Source organism: Lepisma saccharinum, chromosome 5 (genome assembly GCF_977018435.1).
Source record: "Lepisma saccharinum chromosome 5, izLepSacc3.1, whole genome shotgun sequence".
Taxonomy (NCBI): domain Eukaryota; kingdom Metazoa; phylum Arthropoda; class Insecta; order Zygentoma; family Lepismatidae; genus Lepisma; species Lepisma saccharinum.
In genome coordinates, this window is record NC_139233.1 from 89,321,741 (window position 1) to 89,336,311 (window position 14,571).

The 14,571-nt window shown below is 36.9% G+C and overlaps 1 protein-coding gene across 1 annotated transcript in view; it reads left to right on the forward strand.

Annotated features, from left to right (window-relative positions):
- Positions 1-14,571, forward strand: part of LOC145988139 (uncharacterized) — a 54,975-nt gene extending 40,404 nt beyond the window's left edge. Inside the window, exons 6-8 of the mRNA XM_083122970.1 lie at positions 287-460; positions 3,723-3,941; positions 14,398-14,571. Coding sequence (XP_082979096.1) covers positions 287-460; positions 3,723-3,941; positions 14,398-14,571 — 567 coding nt within the window. The remainder of the gene's footprint in view (positions 1-286; positions 461-3,722; positions 3,942-14,397) is intronic.

The following is a 14,571-nucleotide window of genomic DNA, read 5'->3' on the forward strand; positions in this document are numbered from 1 at the left end:
GCTACTGATAGCCAGAAACAAAAACACAAACTAGCCATAGCATTGGGTAGTGAATGGCCCCCATCGGAAACAGATAAATTATTACCACACAATGTATGTGAGGAGGATAAACATTACTCTCAACCTACAACAACTTTATGCATCAATTTTGCTTGCAAATAATGCATTCTTGTGCTATAAATAGTATCTGATCGAGACTTTTGGCCCATGCTGTACATTTTATTATTTTTTTACATGTAGTCCTATAAAAAATACTACATATAACCTATTTTGTAATATTAAACAGAATTATCTGGCACAACATCAGATGACTCCATTGCTGCAAGATAAGGTTTGGTATTATCTGTGTGCCTTGTGGCTAAAAAATAGAGGTGCAAATTATCCCATAATGTTAACTGAACCTCCAGATTATGTAGCACATACTTTGAACTATGGATCATTTGCCCAGACTTTAAGAAAGGTATGTTTTAATGTGTATTTATTTATTTTAAGCTTTGGTTATGTAATATAAAATATACCTTAAATCAAGGATTTGAGGAGCATATCAGTGATCACAAATGTTCAGTACTACAAGGTAGAATCAAAAAGTAAGGTAACAAGTGCCCTGAAAATGTACAACGATATGCTAGTAACTGTTTTATTTTGTGTGTTTTAGGTATTAATGGATAGTATCCTTGGTGACCGCTAGAGAGCAGCACGGTGACACAGTTGCAGAGAATCGCAGTTCGAAGATGGCAGGGTTACTGGAAACATGGTCAAATGTGGAAGTGCGAAGTGTGATCAGGATTTTGCATGCGAAGGGGAAGAAACCAGCCGAGATCCATCGGGAACTTGTGAAGGTGTATGGAAAAAACGTGTTATCCAGGAAACAAGTGTGGTATTGGTGTAAGGAGTTTGAAAATGGTAGGACTGACATTAATGATGATCAGCTACCGACCAGAACATTTGTCAGGTGGAGGGAATGATTAGGGGGGATAGGCGAATCACACTGTCACACATTGCAGATGCACTGAACATTTCATATGGTTCTGTGCACAATATTGTGCACAACACACTTGGCTACCGCAAAGTGTGTGCACATTGGGTACCAAGAAATATCACTGATTATGACAAAGGCAGACGAATGGGCATGAGTCTGAACCACCTGATCCGTTATCAACAAGAAGGGTCGTCATTTCTGTATCGCATCATTACGGGTGATGAGACAGCTGTGCCATTGTGGACACCGGAATCCAAACGTTCCTCCATGATGTGGAAACATCCATCATCGCCCCCATCCAAAAAGTTTATAACAGTAACATGTGCAAGGAAAACAATGGCCACGATCTTTTGGGACCACCTTGGTGTGATTCACCTGGAATTCCTTCCACGTGGTATCACTGTCAATGCTGTGACCTACTGCCAGACATTGGACAGATTGAGAGAGGCCATACGTCGGAAACGACCTGGAGCACTCAGGGAGGGTGTATTGTTGTTACACGACAACGCTCGACCTCACACAGCGCAGCTCACCCGTGACCATGTCACACGTTTCCACTGGGAGGTTTCTGAACACCCCGCATACAGCCCTGATCTTGCACCCAGCGATTTCCATCTGTTCGGACCAATGAAGAAGCATCTTCGAGGACGACGCTTCAACACAGTGCAAGAGGCACAGGATGAAGTGAAAACCTGGTTGGACAACCTTGACACTGATTTCTTCACTCGTGGCATTGATGCATTGGTCACCCGCTGGAACACGTGCTTAGACAATATGGTGACTATGTGGAATGTTAGTGTGCAGTGTCATGTATACCCTGTCACAGTTTAGGCAACCACGACATAAAGGTTTCTGTGGGAAAAAAAACTTGTTACTTTACTTTTTGATTCTACCTTGTATCAGATTACGCTTTTGTGTGCATAAAAGCAACTTAATTAGTGAGAGAATTCATCATATTTTATTAACATGTTACCAGTGTAAGTAAATACGTAAATGCAGTGTATTACAAAATTGTTACTACAATTGACATAAAATTCAAACTACAAGTACATAATTATAATATTCATCCTGTGAATTCAGAATTGAATTTCTCATGACAGGTTAGACCCTATTCTACTTTAGGAAATAAAAGGGAAGATTGCTGAGTGATTCGTTATACAATATGTCTCTATTACGAGAAACAAATTATTTGGCTTATTTTCTTAAAGATCAGGTTCAAATTTTCAAAAATCAACAACCCCACTTGAATTTTACTCAAAATTTTTCATTCATGTTATACTACAGCAGAAGAGTGAAAAGCGAGTCTATCTTATTATACCTGAATAAATTAAAAGTGTTGAAGTTATTTTTTGTAGGGACACCTAAATTCATGTATGAATGCACGAGGTGGCTACAAAAAGAAGTTGCCAGAATGGTGTCGAAATCGATCACACTTTAAAGTTTTTGACTATGGGAAATAATGAATACGTTGTGCTGAATAGATATCTTGAAGTGGGTTGTGTAATTGCACTCTAATACAATCCCCAACCATGTCACAAACTTAGTTTATTTCTTTCTTTGACATGAATTTTTCAAAATGCATAAACTTTTATATATAAGGTATATCTTATGGCTTGTGCCAACATCATGATGATAAATGATCCCATACAATACTCATTTTCAAGGGTTCTCCATAGGATTTCCATTCCTGGATATCCATGGGATCTCTATTTCAGGATATCCATTAGACGTTCATGGAATATCCAAGTGTGGATAACCAGAGGATCTCTAGCCCTCGATATTTATGGGATCTCCAATGTTGGATATCCATGGGATATCTGGTATACATCCACACATTATCCAAAAATTGACATTAGGTTTTGATATTGAAAGAATCATTCATAGTGTTCAGTTATTCAGCTATATGATAGGACTCAAATTCGTGATACAATCTTAACTCCTATCTCTCAAACATCATTGTGTGCACATTGTCTGATCCGGCAAGTCATACATTCATGCAAGACTAGGTGAAAGTTCCTTTGCTTTCAGTTTTTCTGTTTGTCTCACTCTCCATGGCCATTTGCATTGAGCATGTTGCAGTGCTTATGTGTGTGATTCAAAATCAATATGTACTCTGCTTATGGTGGATTTGCTTGTGAATATAAAATGTTTTTCAGATGTGTAGGTGTTTGTGTGTTTCTGTGCACGTTTATGTGTGTGTGTGTGTGTGAGAGAGAGAGAGAGAGAGAAAGAGAGAGAGATGTGAATCTAGTACAGGAATGTTGTTTTTCATGTACAAAATATGCATGAAAATATCCAGAAAATGTCCAACAATGTCTAGTAAATGCCCAGATTAAGTTCAATTCTAGTCCAGAATATATACTTTTCTTATCCAGAATTAAATGGAAACCTAAAAATAATGTCCTGTTTGCATGAACAACATAGCACTGTTGTCCAAATCATATCCAGTGAAATAACTTTCCTGAAGATCCTGTCACTGTCTCCTGGATGGACATATGTATAGCTAAGGTATATTTAATGAATGTCGACTGGATATTCCTGGATATTCAGAACTTTGGCACGAATGTCTAAAGACATGCATTATATATCCTCTGAACATTTGTGTGCTGTATGCAAATACGTGTATATATTTACTGTGGTTATTTGTATTTCTGGCACATTTTTATTTTTTTACACAATATTTCAACTGTTTCAAATAATTTTCTATTTTGCTTACGTGGAACCTTTCTGTTTTCTTCTACAGAATCCACTGTTTTGTGATATACATGAAGATTTCGTTTTCTTGCTAACAACAAAAATTGCTGTATGCAGATATTTCCATGAAAACTTTCTTGCTTTCCAAGGTGACATCACCAGGATGACATTTTTCATTTTCCATGGCCAAGTTGAAGAAATAACTACTGATGACACAGATCAGGAGAGAGTTAGAAATGTGTTAACAGATGATGATATAATTGGAATTGTAAGTAATGCAACAACAGTATTTGTGATGCATATACATTTAAGTTCACCTTAAATATTGAACATTTGAACTTCAATACAGGTAATGTTTACTTTTGGCAGACACTTTTATTTCCTCAAGCCTTTATCATATGTGGCTTTCCCAGGAAGATGGACAAGATTTGGATTGAAACATGATAAAAGGTAGACTACTTGAAGCTAAATAAGGTAGTAGATTGGGTTAAAAACAATGTAGCATTTGCCCTTTGACAGGTGATATTCATGAGCAATGATGATTCTTATGCAGTGTGTCTGGCTTAAAAGAATAGGAAAAGAAAAATTAATACCTTGTAAGTTTATCAAGATAAATCCGTACAATTTTCTTCTACCTACAGAGTAACTCAAAAAGTTTTTTTGCACCATTAGTGCACCATTAGTAGCATGCCAGATGTCAAACCTATATTCAAGCTCCGCCCATCTGTTTTACAGCATTTTTGGCATGACATTTTGGATTGCAGCACAAATGTGACGTAGTAGATCAGGAAGCAGTGGCGGCTGGTGGTCTGGCTCTATGGGTGTGCACTTCAGTTTCACGTCCAGAAGTGTTATACCACCCCTGTCAAATACTCGCACCCGTTTTTGCATATATAATGGTGCTAAATGTATTGGCAATCCAAGTTTTGATCACCTTTCACTAAAAATGAGGCTATTACAGTGTTATATTTCATGATTTTGTTTAACATGGATGTTTTACAAATTTCAAATATTTCAGAAATTATCCAGCTAATCACAAGAAGAGCGATGTTATTGTGCAATATGTAATTCTGCATTCGATAACCTGACAAAATCACTCAAAACATAGAAATACCGATATATAATATCAATACTATTCTCGATTAGCAAAATATTTCATAAAAACTTCCTTCCCCACTCCGCTGATATTAATGATTTGATTTGATTTGCTTTATTTTACTTTGCTTTTTGTGCCACTTTTGGCTAATTTGCGAAGATGGGGATGAGTGATGATATGATGAAATTGATGAATGGACGCTCACAAACATCCATGCCCAGGCCAGGATTCGAACCCTGAACCCCTGGCATCGTAGCGCGATGTGCTAACCACTCCACCACAGTGGCCGCCTGCTGATATTAATGAACAAGGAGAATAATAACATTGGCCAAAGAAGCCGATCCAACTATCACATGGAGGAAATCAGTTGTAATCTATCTAGCCATTGTTTATTTCTAATGACAGACTGATTGAACCAAGCAAATCAAGCGAAACCAAGAGAATAATAAATCTTTAAAAAAAAAAAATACAGTACTCACTCAGGCCACACGGCCCTGCTTCATACTTCAGAATTTTTCCTTCCCTTCTGCTGTATCCATATATTACTGCAGTCTTTGTAGCAAACTTCCCTCCTAAAATTCAACAACATTAAATATTAATCTCTGCTTTCACTATGTACAGTTTCCCTATTCATCATGAAATCAAACACCTTGCACTGAAACAGGAATGACCTTTTGACAGCGCTAAAAAATTTTGCAATGCAGTAACATGCACACAATGCAAAACAGCTTACTGATTGATTTATGCTCCCTCTGCGTGGGTTGATAATTCAACTGCTGCACTACAGGGACCGTTTACTTTGGCCAAGATGCACTAAGCAAAGGCAATATCAGGAATGTTTAAAACACCCGTTTTGCTTTCAGTTGTACCATCAAAATTTCCCTTTTCTATAAATAAAAAAAAAATAAAAATAATAATAAAAAAACAACTTAATTTGCGATGTATGGGTTCCGCCGACTCCTTCACACGGTCTCAAATGGAATGGGTTTGCAACACTACATTTGCTAACACACAGAAGCTGTGTTCATGGGTTTCCTAAATGATGCAACATCCCCAAGCCAGAACACCCAATCAGCATTCTCTACGCGACTGCTGCATTAGCATCAGAGGGAATGAAACTCTTATTGTGCGAGAGTGGCTTGATCTATGCAGGTTGATACCACTGATCGCGTGCTTCTCCACTACCTCTCTTGGTGAAGCGGCATTGGAACACGTGATGTTTTGAAGAGTTTATAGAGTTTAATAAATAAGTATACTGATAATGATTTGCATTACTGATTTATTTGGGTGTGCATGTGCTAATGTGTGAATAGAGAGAAGCCACTACTGTCAGGAAGGTCACAAACTCATGTTTGGTACACTTGAGACTTTACAAAACCCCACAGAAAAAAAATCAAGCAGAATAATGCCCGTGGATGTAGGGGGCCAAGTGATAGGACCACCTCTCCCAATCCAGCATCCAGGAAAACCACGGAAATTGTTCCATTCGCGCATGTGCAACCTAACGAGCGAGTGTTGACGTTTTGCATGCATAGTAAAATAAACATTTTCAGATCATCTTTCAAACTATGTACCGCTTATTGTGCTATTGGTTAAATATTACATGTTATGAATTTTTCTTTTATTATACTTTTAAGCCAGACTCACTATATATTGTAGTACACTTTAATGATTGATTTAACACACTATGTGTAAAGATGTGCTTTGTAAAAAAAATAAACATAGAGATAACATTAACAAGAATGAAAGTAAATCAAATGAAAGGGTGACATAATCTTCCATCTGTCATATAGATTGTACTGCAAAGGACACTAACAAAGTTAACGGATTAAGAGAATTCTATTTTATTATACACACAGCTATCTTTCCATTCCTCGATAAAAATCAAAGCTAAACTGTGAAAAACTTGCCTCCGGGCATTTATAAATATGTAAAAAGATTTGGTTTAATAAAAGTTGCAATTTTTCAAGTCTACGGGAAAAAATTCATGCATACGAGGGTCACTATTTATGTTTTGAACATAACAATGAAAAAACAGGAATTTGGCATTGAAAACTGCTTTATTGTTTTTCGAAGTATTCTCCTTTATGGTCAATACACTTTTGCATTCGTTCGAACCATTTGTCAAAGCAGTTTTTCCAATCTTCTTGAGACACCTCCATAATATGGTTTTTGAACGCATCAACGGCGTCTTCCGCCGACGAAAATCTTTTTCCACGCAATTTATTCTTGACATTCGGGAACAAGAAGAAGTCATTGGGTGCCAAATCAGGACTGTACGGTGGATGACCCATCAATTAGATTTTTTGACTGTTCATAAAGTCGGTTGTTAGACGAGATGTGTGACAGCTGGCATTGTCTTGATGAAGAATGATCTGACGGCGTTTGTTTGTTTTCCGTATTTGACCGAAGACCTCTGGCAAAGAAATTGTTGTGTACCATTCAGAGTTGACCATTCTACGTTCCTCTAAAGGCACAGTTGCCACATGACCAGTTTTCCCGAAAAAACAGGCGACCATTTGTTTCGATGTGCTTCGAGCGCGAACAACTTTTGTTGGATTGGGTTCATCTTGAAACACCCATACAGTCGACTGCTGTTTACATTCCGGCTCATATGCATATATCCATGATTCGTCACCTGTTACAATCTTATATACGTCTTTTGAAGCACCACGATTGTATTTATTGAGCATTTGTTTGCACCAATTGACGCGAGCGTCTTTTTGAGTTTTTGTCAAATTGTGTGGGATCCAACGAGAATTTACCTTTCTCACAGCTAAATGATCATGTAATATTTTATATATGCTGGTGGAACTAATGCCTATGGTTGCCTAAATCTCACAGTATGTCACATGACGATCTTGCAGTATTAGGTTTTGCACAGCATCAATGTTTTCTTGAACAACAACTGATTTTGGACGACCTTCGCGAATCTCGTCGGTGAGCGAATGGCAGCCACGATTAAATTCGTTATACCAGCGTTTCACAGTGGCAAAGGATGGGGCTTCATCGCCAAATGTGGAAGTAAGTTGATCGATGCACTCTTGTCTTGATAATCCACATCGAAGATCGTAAAAAATCATCGCACGAAAATGTTCACGAGTTAATTCCATTTTATTGTTGTCACGCAATCTCCAAGGCAACATAAACAACACAAATCAAGCTATTGACAAAACATTTGAAGTACGTTATAGTCAATAATGCCAGACGATTCCGGGCAAACGTCAAATCGCGCCTAACTTCAATCAGTGTTACCAAGGCTCAAAATATAAATAGTGACCCTCGTTATTCCAGAAGCCAACAATTCACGCAGAATTCACAGACCTCAAGGAGTTCCCGGTGAGTAGCCACCCTGGAATTGTGTAGCAAATTATGCATATGTAATTCATTTTTATATCAACAAGTAACTTTTGCTAACAGCAAGTATAGTATTACAATAACTTGTGGATAATTTTGAAAATGATGTATACAAAGGAAAATTTGGTAAGGAAATTAATATTTCGTTGTTTTATGTACCTTTTAAAATCTCTTACAGTTCTTTTTGAAATTTGTTTTTAACAATTGTACCTAATCAGTATTTTTCAGGAATTTTGAACCATTTTAAGTTTTTTGTAACCTACTTCAAGAATTTTTGAGCCTAATTTAAGATTTTTAGAACCTATTTTAAGATTTTAGAGCCTATTTTAGGAACCTAAAATGCACACTTTTTAGAACTAAAAAATCCGAGGTCTACTTATGTGTAATTCGTAAAATTTAAGGATTTAGTCTAAATATGTATACAATAAAAAATATGTAGACCAGCTAAGCCTCAAGAAAGGATGAATTTATTTATTTACTTTTAGCAATATGTAAGAATCTAGTTTACCTACAAATCAACAGTGCGACAAATAATAGTTTTTATTATAATGTTACAAGAAAGCATATTCATACATGAGCAAACAGACAAAAAATTGGATGATATAGCACTACAAGTGGAACCATTATTAGGTTTAATGTTTTTTTAAACTCTGATTACACTGGTCAACAATGGTTTTGTTAAATGAATAATTTTCACTGATTTTTATGTTTTTTGGTATGCTGATTCTGAATTTCTCTATCGGGCTCCATATTTTTTGTAATGCGTTTCCATTTTTTCTCTTTGTAGCCCATTTTTACCATTACGCTCTGTTACAGTAACAAAATTACAAGCATTATGAGTTCCAAAACATGAATGAAAGTGACTTGCTTTGCTTAAAACGTTTATGCACAATTCCATCACTGATAACAACAATGGCATTGTTGACAACAATTATAAAATACTGGTTTATTACTATCAGGATAAACACCATTGGTAACATTTCAGTTGAAATTCAGTTCTGTTACTTTTGTGACATAAATAAGTTTGTACATTTAAATATGCCTCATAGGTGTGTTAACTCACAGCGGTGAGTTAGTGGCAGGTTCAGAAGTAACAGTTGGAAGGGGCAAATTTCAGTTGAGTGCCTCAGCCACCAAGAAGCTTTTCTAACCTACACTTGCACTGTTTTGATTGATTGATTGATTTAGTTTATTTTACTTCGCGTTTTGTGCCTCTTGGCTAATTTGCGAAGATGGGGATGAGTGATGAAATGATGAAATGGATGAAAATGGACATTCACAAACAACCATACCCGACCGGGATTCGAACCCGGGACCCTTGGCGTCGCAGCGCGACTTGCACTGTTTTATATAAACAATTTATCCTACTTTATCCATGTTCTAGAGATTAGAGTATTGTTTCATAAAAATGTGTGTCCAGGGCTGGAATACATGTTGTTGTTTTTTTTGTGTGTGAAAAGTTAAAAGTGTGAGTAAAAAATTAGATTAGGTCTATGTTGATTTATTGAACATACATATTTTTCTGGAGCGTAAATATTTATTTCTTGAACCTGTTTCGATGGGCAATCAGGGGGATAGAGCTATTCTCTCAAGGGGTTTTGGATTCGATCTCATTTTGGGGCACATTGCACCATTGTTAGGATCCAAATTTAAACTGTATGTCCAGTGGTAATTGACCTATCTGATGATAAAGTTGACTTAAATCAAATTTTCAACAATATTCTCGACATCAAATCTATGATGAATGAATATTTTGGCCTTCAAAAATATTAGGCATAATAATATATCCAAAAACATGACAGTTGGGAGGGAATAATTCCTACCACCCTCCCCAAGGATCTACGCCTGCTGTGAGTCAACTTCGAAATCTCAAAAAAGAAACACAATTCCAGTGATTAGGAAATCATATGAATTATATTTTGGCTGCAAAATAGTTGACCAGGATAAATCTTGGTTGCCTCATATCTGCTGTGCTACATGTGAGACACGGTTAGTGTGGCTGAAAGAGTTTGTCACATGCCAGTCGGAGTGCCCATGGTTTGGAGAAAACCATTGAGCTACTCAACAGATTGCTGTTTTTGCATTTCAAAAATCTCTGAAATAACTGCGAAGACTAGGCATATGGTGAAATACTAAAACACTATGATATTACTTCAGCTGGAAGGGCTGTGCCTCACAGTCCAGCCCTTCCCATGTTTGAATGAGGCTGAGGTGGCAGCAAGGGGTTCATTCCAAAAAGTTGTGAAGAATTTGCCTCGGAAATCACAAAGCAGATAACTACAAAGAACTTGTTAGCTTCTTGATAACTACAGAAACTGAGATGTAATCAGGCCCGTACCTCGAGTCATGAAAATTTTTAATTTGAAGGTATAAAAGCATATGAAAATAACGTTGTGATTTTTCAAATTTTGCTAGAATTTTGATTTTGTTCTTGCACAAATCAATGGGCTCCAGCATTCTGTAGTCTGAAATATTTGGCAATTTTAGTTTTATAACCATTGATGCAAGGCTATCAGACATCCCGATTTAGTCGGGAAAGTCCATTCCTTTCAATGCATTTTCCAACTTTTTTCGTCTCTGCTTGGATAATACGTCCTACCAGATGTGCTGGTTAATAATTCTTAATTTCATCGCTGGATGACTCTGGAAGCAAGGGTTGGTGCACAGTCTCAACTATTACGTCAGTGTGTTGCCACAACAGTACCTGTCAGAACACCGTGGATGTGCAACCGAGTGCGAGTGATCGTGATATTGGGTTTGTGTGGGAAACATGTTGACCTTCAAACCAAATAAGGAGCATGTGCAGCATGGCACATCCTGCTTTTCTTGTTCAACCAAAAGAAAAACATGAGTGAAAGCCATCGTATCCTTGTGAAAATGTACGGTGACAATGTCCTAACGCAAGACGCGTTTGTGCGTTGGTTTCGATTATTCAAAAGTGGTGATTTTGACTTGGAAGACAAAGATCGCCCGGACCAGCTGAAAAAATTCCTAGACTCTGAATTGCAAGCACTGTTGAACAAAGATGATACGCAAGTGCAACAACAACTGGCAGAGAAGTTAAATATGGGTCGCCAAACCATATCTGATCGTCTTCATGCCATGGGAAAGATCCAGAAGGCAGGAAAATGTGTCTCACATCATCTGAACGACAGACAAATGGAAAAGCGAAAAACGGTGTGTGAAGTGTTGCTTTCTCGGCATGATAGAAAGTCTTTCTTGCATCAGATAGTGACTGGGGATGAATCGAAAATGCAAAAAGTCATGCACTGACCCAGGACAACCTTCAACATCGAACTCAAAACCGAATCGCTTCGGAAGGAAGACAATGCTGTGCATTTGGTGGAATTAGAAGGCTGTAGTGTACCATGAGCTTCTGAAACCAGGTGAAACAGTGAATGCTGTCCTCTACCGTCATCACTCATCAATTTGAACCATGCATTGATCGAAAAGCACCCAGATTGGGTGACAAGACATGGAAAAGTGATTTTGCAGCACAACAACGCCTCATCATACACTGCGAAAGGTGTCAGAGACACCATTTCTGCACTTGGCTGGGAATTCTTGCCCCACCCGCCATACTCAACAGACTTAGCCCCTTCGGACTACCACTTGTTTGAATCGATGTCTCACTCACTTTCCCAGCAACACTTCAACAATTATGAAGATATCGAACAATGACTTGCTGACTGGATCACCTCAAAATGTGAACAATTTTTCTGGAAGAGCATCCACAATTTCTCCCCAGATACACTTGTTTTCTTTCGGATCAATTAAGAATTATTAACCGGCACACCTGGTATAAAGGAAGACTCTTGCACCACTGCAGACATGGTACTGGTTATGTAGAACTTTCTGTAGAATTCTGTGTACATTTTAAGAATTGCATGATTTTTTTTTAATGAGTCAAAAACAGTTGTTTCACACTCGAGAAATAGGAACCCCTTGATTATTGAATGGTTTCTTCTATTATAGTGTCACTAATTTTTCACATTAATTTGCATAAAGGGGAATTTTGTATGCATTTGCATTATGGAACAAAGGTTCCTCAATGACTGCAATACAAAACCATCCATATAAGGATGGGACGCATGTAACTCTCCACCAGTACCGCAAGGCCTGGTTCCTTTTCGCCGCCACTTAGCAGAAGCATAAAACCTTTATCTTTCTCCAGCATCAGGGTTTTTCTGCAACTGATATCACAGAATGACTTACGATTATATGTGAATAGGAGAATCCACTTTGCAGCAGAATCGTTGCTAGATTTTGGGCGCAATAGATTGGCTGAAGTACTTTCAACAGATATTGTTATTTTCCCCAAATACTCAAGAAAATAAGTACAATATTATTTACGAGATTCAGTCAATCTGAATTTATATTACTACAACTTTTGTTCTTTTCTACTTGTAATTGTCTTTAACATAAATACCCGGGGGTGTGACCATACAAGACTGACAACTTTCACAGTATGTAGAGGACATCAAGACAAAAAAATTCAATGTTGCAAGATGCTCCAAATTACATTTTCTATCCTACATGTATGGAACCCCCATTTAATAGCTGCTTGGTTGCCACTGGCATTATTTTTACTGTCAAATAAGATTCCAAAAGGGAAAAAAAGTGAAACAATATTTTGCCATCAAAAACGCTGCCAGGTTGAAGTCACTTATCTTAGCCATTCCCTTCAGATAATTAATTTACAGGTTTCGCACTGACCTGAAAGTCCTGGACAACTGGAGGAGTCAGGAAAACCAGGATAGGAGTGAGAAGGTAATTGGTAACAAATGATTTTTTTTAAAAGCATTCAAAACCTGGAAAAGTCAGGTGAATTATATGATTTTCGCTTGCTTGCTAGAATTTGTAACCGAAAACACATTTCGTTTTATCTTCCCAACAATCTTCGTTTTTTGTTAATATTCCTTCTTTTTATTTTTCATTTGCTTTCAAAAATGTTCAACAAACTTGATTTATTTGATTAACTTGCAAAGTTGAAGTACAACTCTAATTTATTAGCATGTTAAATAATTATACAGTAGTCTGAAATGTTATGTAAAATTTTAGAGAAAATTTATAAAATCTGCCTTTGGGTCTGCTCCCCCCCCTGAAAAAAATCCTGGGTACGGGCCTGGATATAATATGTTCTTAAAAATCCATTTGTTGGTCGAACATTTGGGCTTATCCCCCTCCAACAACAGCAGCGTAAGTGACGAACCTTGAGAATGCTTCCATCAGGAAATATAAAGCATGGAATTCCTTCACTAAGGTAAGAGTCATTCTATATCAAATCAACACAGCCCACAACCTGACTAACTCCGATTTTCATAAAATTTGGGGAGTTGAAACTATGCATGGAACTTAGTAACTATGAAAATTTTGAGTCTCGTGCGTCTTGTAATTGTTAAATTATTCAAGGTCAAAGTTCGCATAAATTACCCTTTTTGAGCCTGCTTAGCTTTACTAAATGTGCTGTAACTCCGCCACTATTTCGCCTAGGAAGCTCAAATAAAGCTTATTGTACAGGGAATTGAACAAGCTTTCCAGTGATATATAACAAGTCTACCTTTGGATAAAAATATTCTTTTGTCACGTGACCTTGACCTTTGACCTTGAATATCTCAAAACATGTCATTACCAAAAATCTTGAAAAAAATATATTTGGTCCCTCATACCATACTCTAAAACATATCAAAAAATCATTCTGTAACTGCAATTGGATCAGAAGATACAAAATAATATATGTAACTATGTGACTGATAAAAGCCTCATTACCTGAACTATGACTGATTTGAAATATCACATCACCCCATTTTCTTTGAAATTTTTGTGTTGAATTCAATATGGCGGTCAACAATATGCCAGACCTGCACTTGACACACACAGCTAGGGATCACCCTGTGCCTAACCTATTTCTTTCATGACCAAGATAACTCCTTTACATTTTGTAGGGGGTGATAGTAAAGTTTACATACGTATAGTTGGAATGACATCTAGCATATTGTTAGAAACTTTTGGTATTTTTTGATATTCTATAGACATATAGGTAGAGACTGTGTCTTTCTTATTTGGTCTATGATTTCTTACTCCATGGAATTATTAAAAAATGTTATTATTATTAGTGCATCATTGGTTAGTTTCTCTTCAATTTCAATCACTGAACAAAATAGAAATACATAAGCTAATTTGAGCACACAACACTAATATTAATAATGATAATAATAATAAAGAATTTTCCTGTTTCATTTGTAATTATTTTTACACGTTCTCATTACAGTTGGAAGGTGTTGAAGAGACTAAACCATACTCTTACACATACAAAGCTGTAATAGAAACTGTTGTGATAACATTATGTAGGGATGACTGGTGGTACATGTTAGAATACTTTCCTTCAGTTCAAGAAAGAATAGAGAAGAATATGAAGCTATTATTAGAGAATACTGAACCTTAA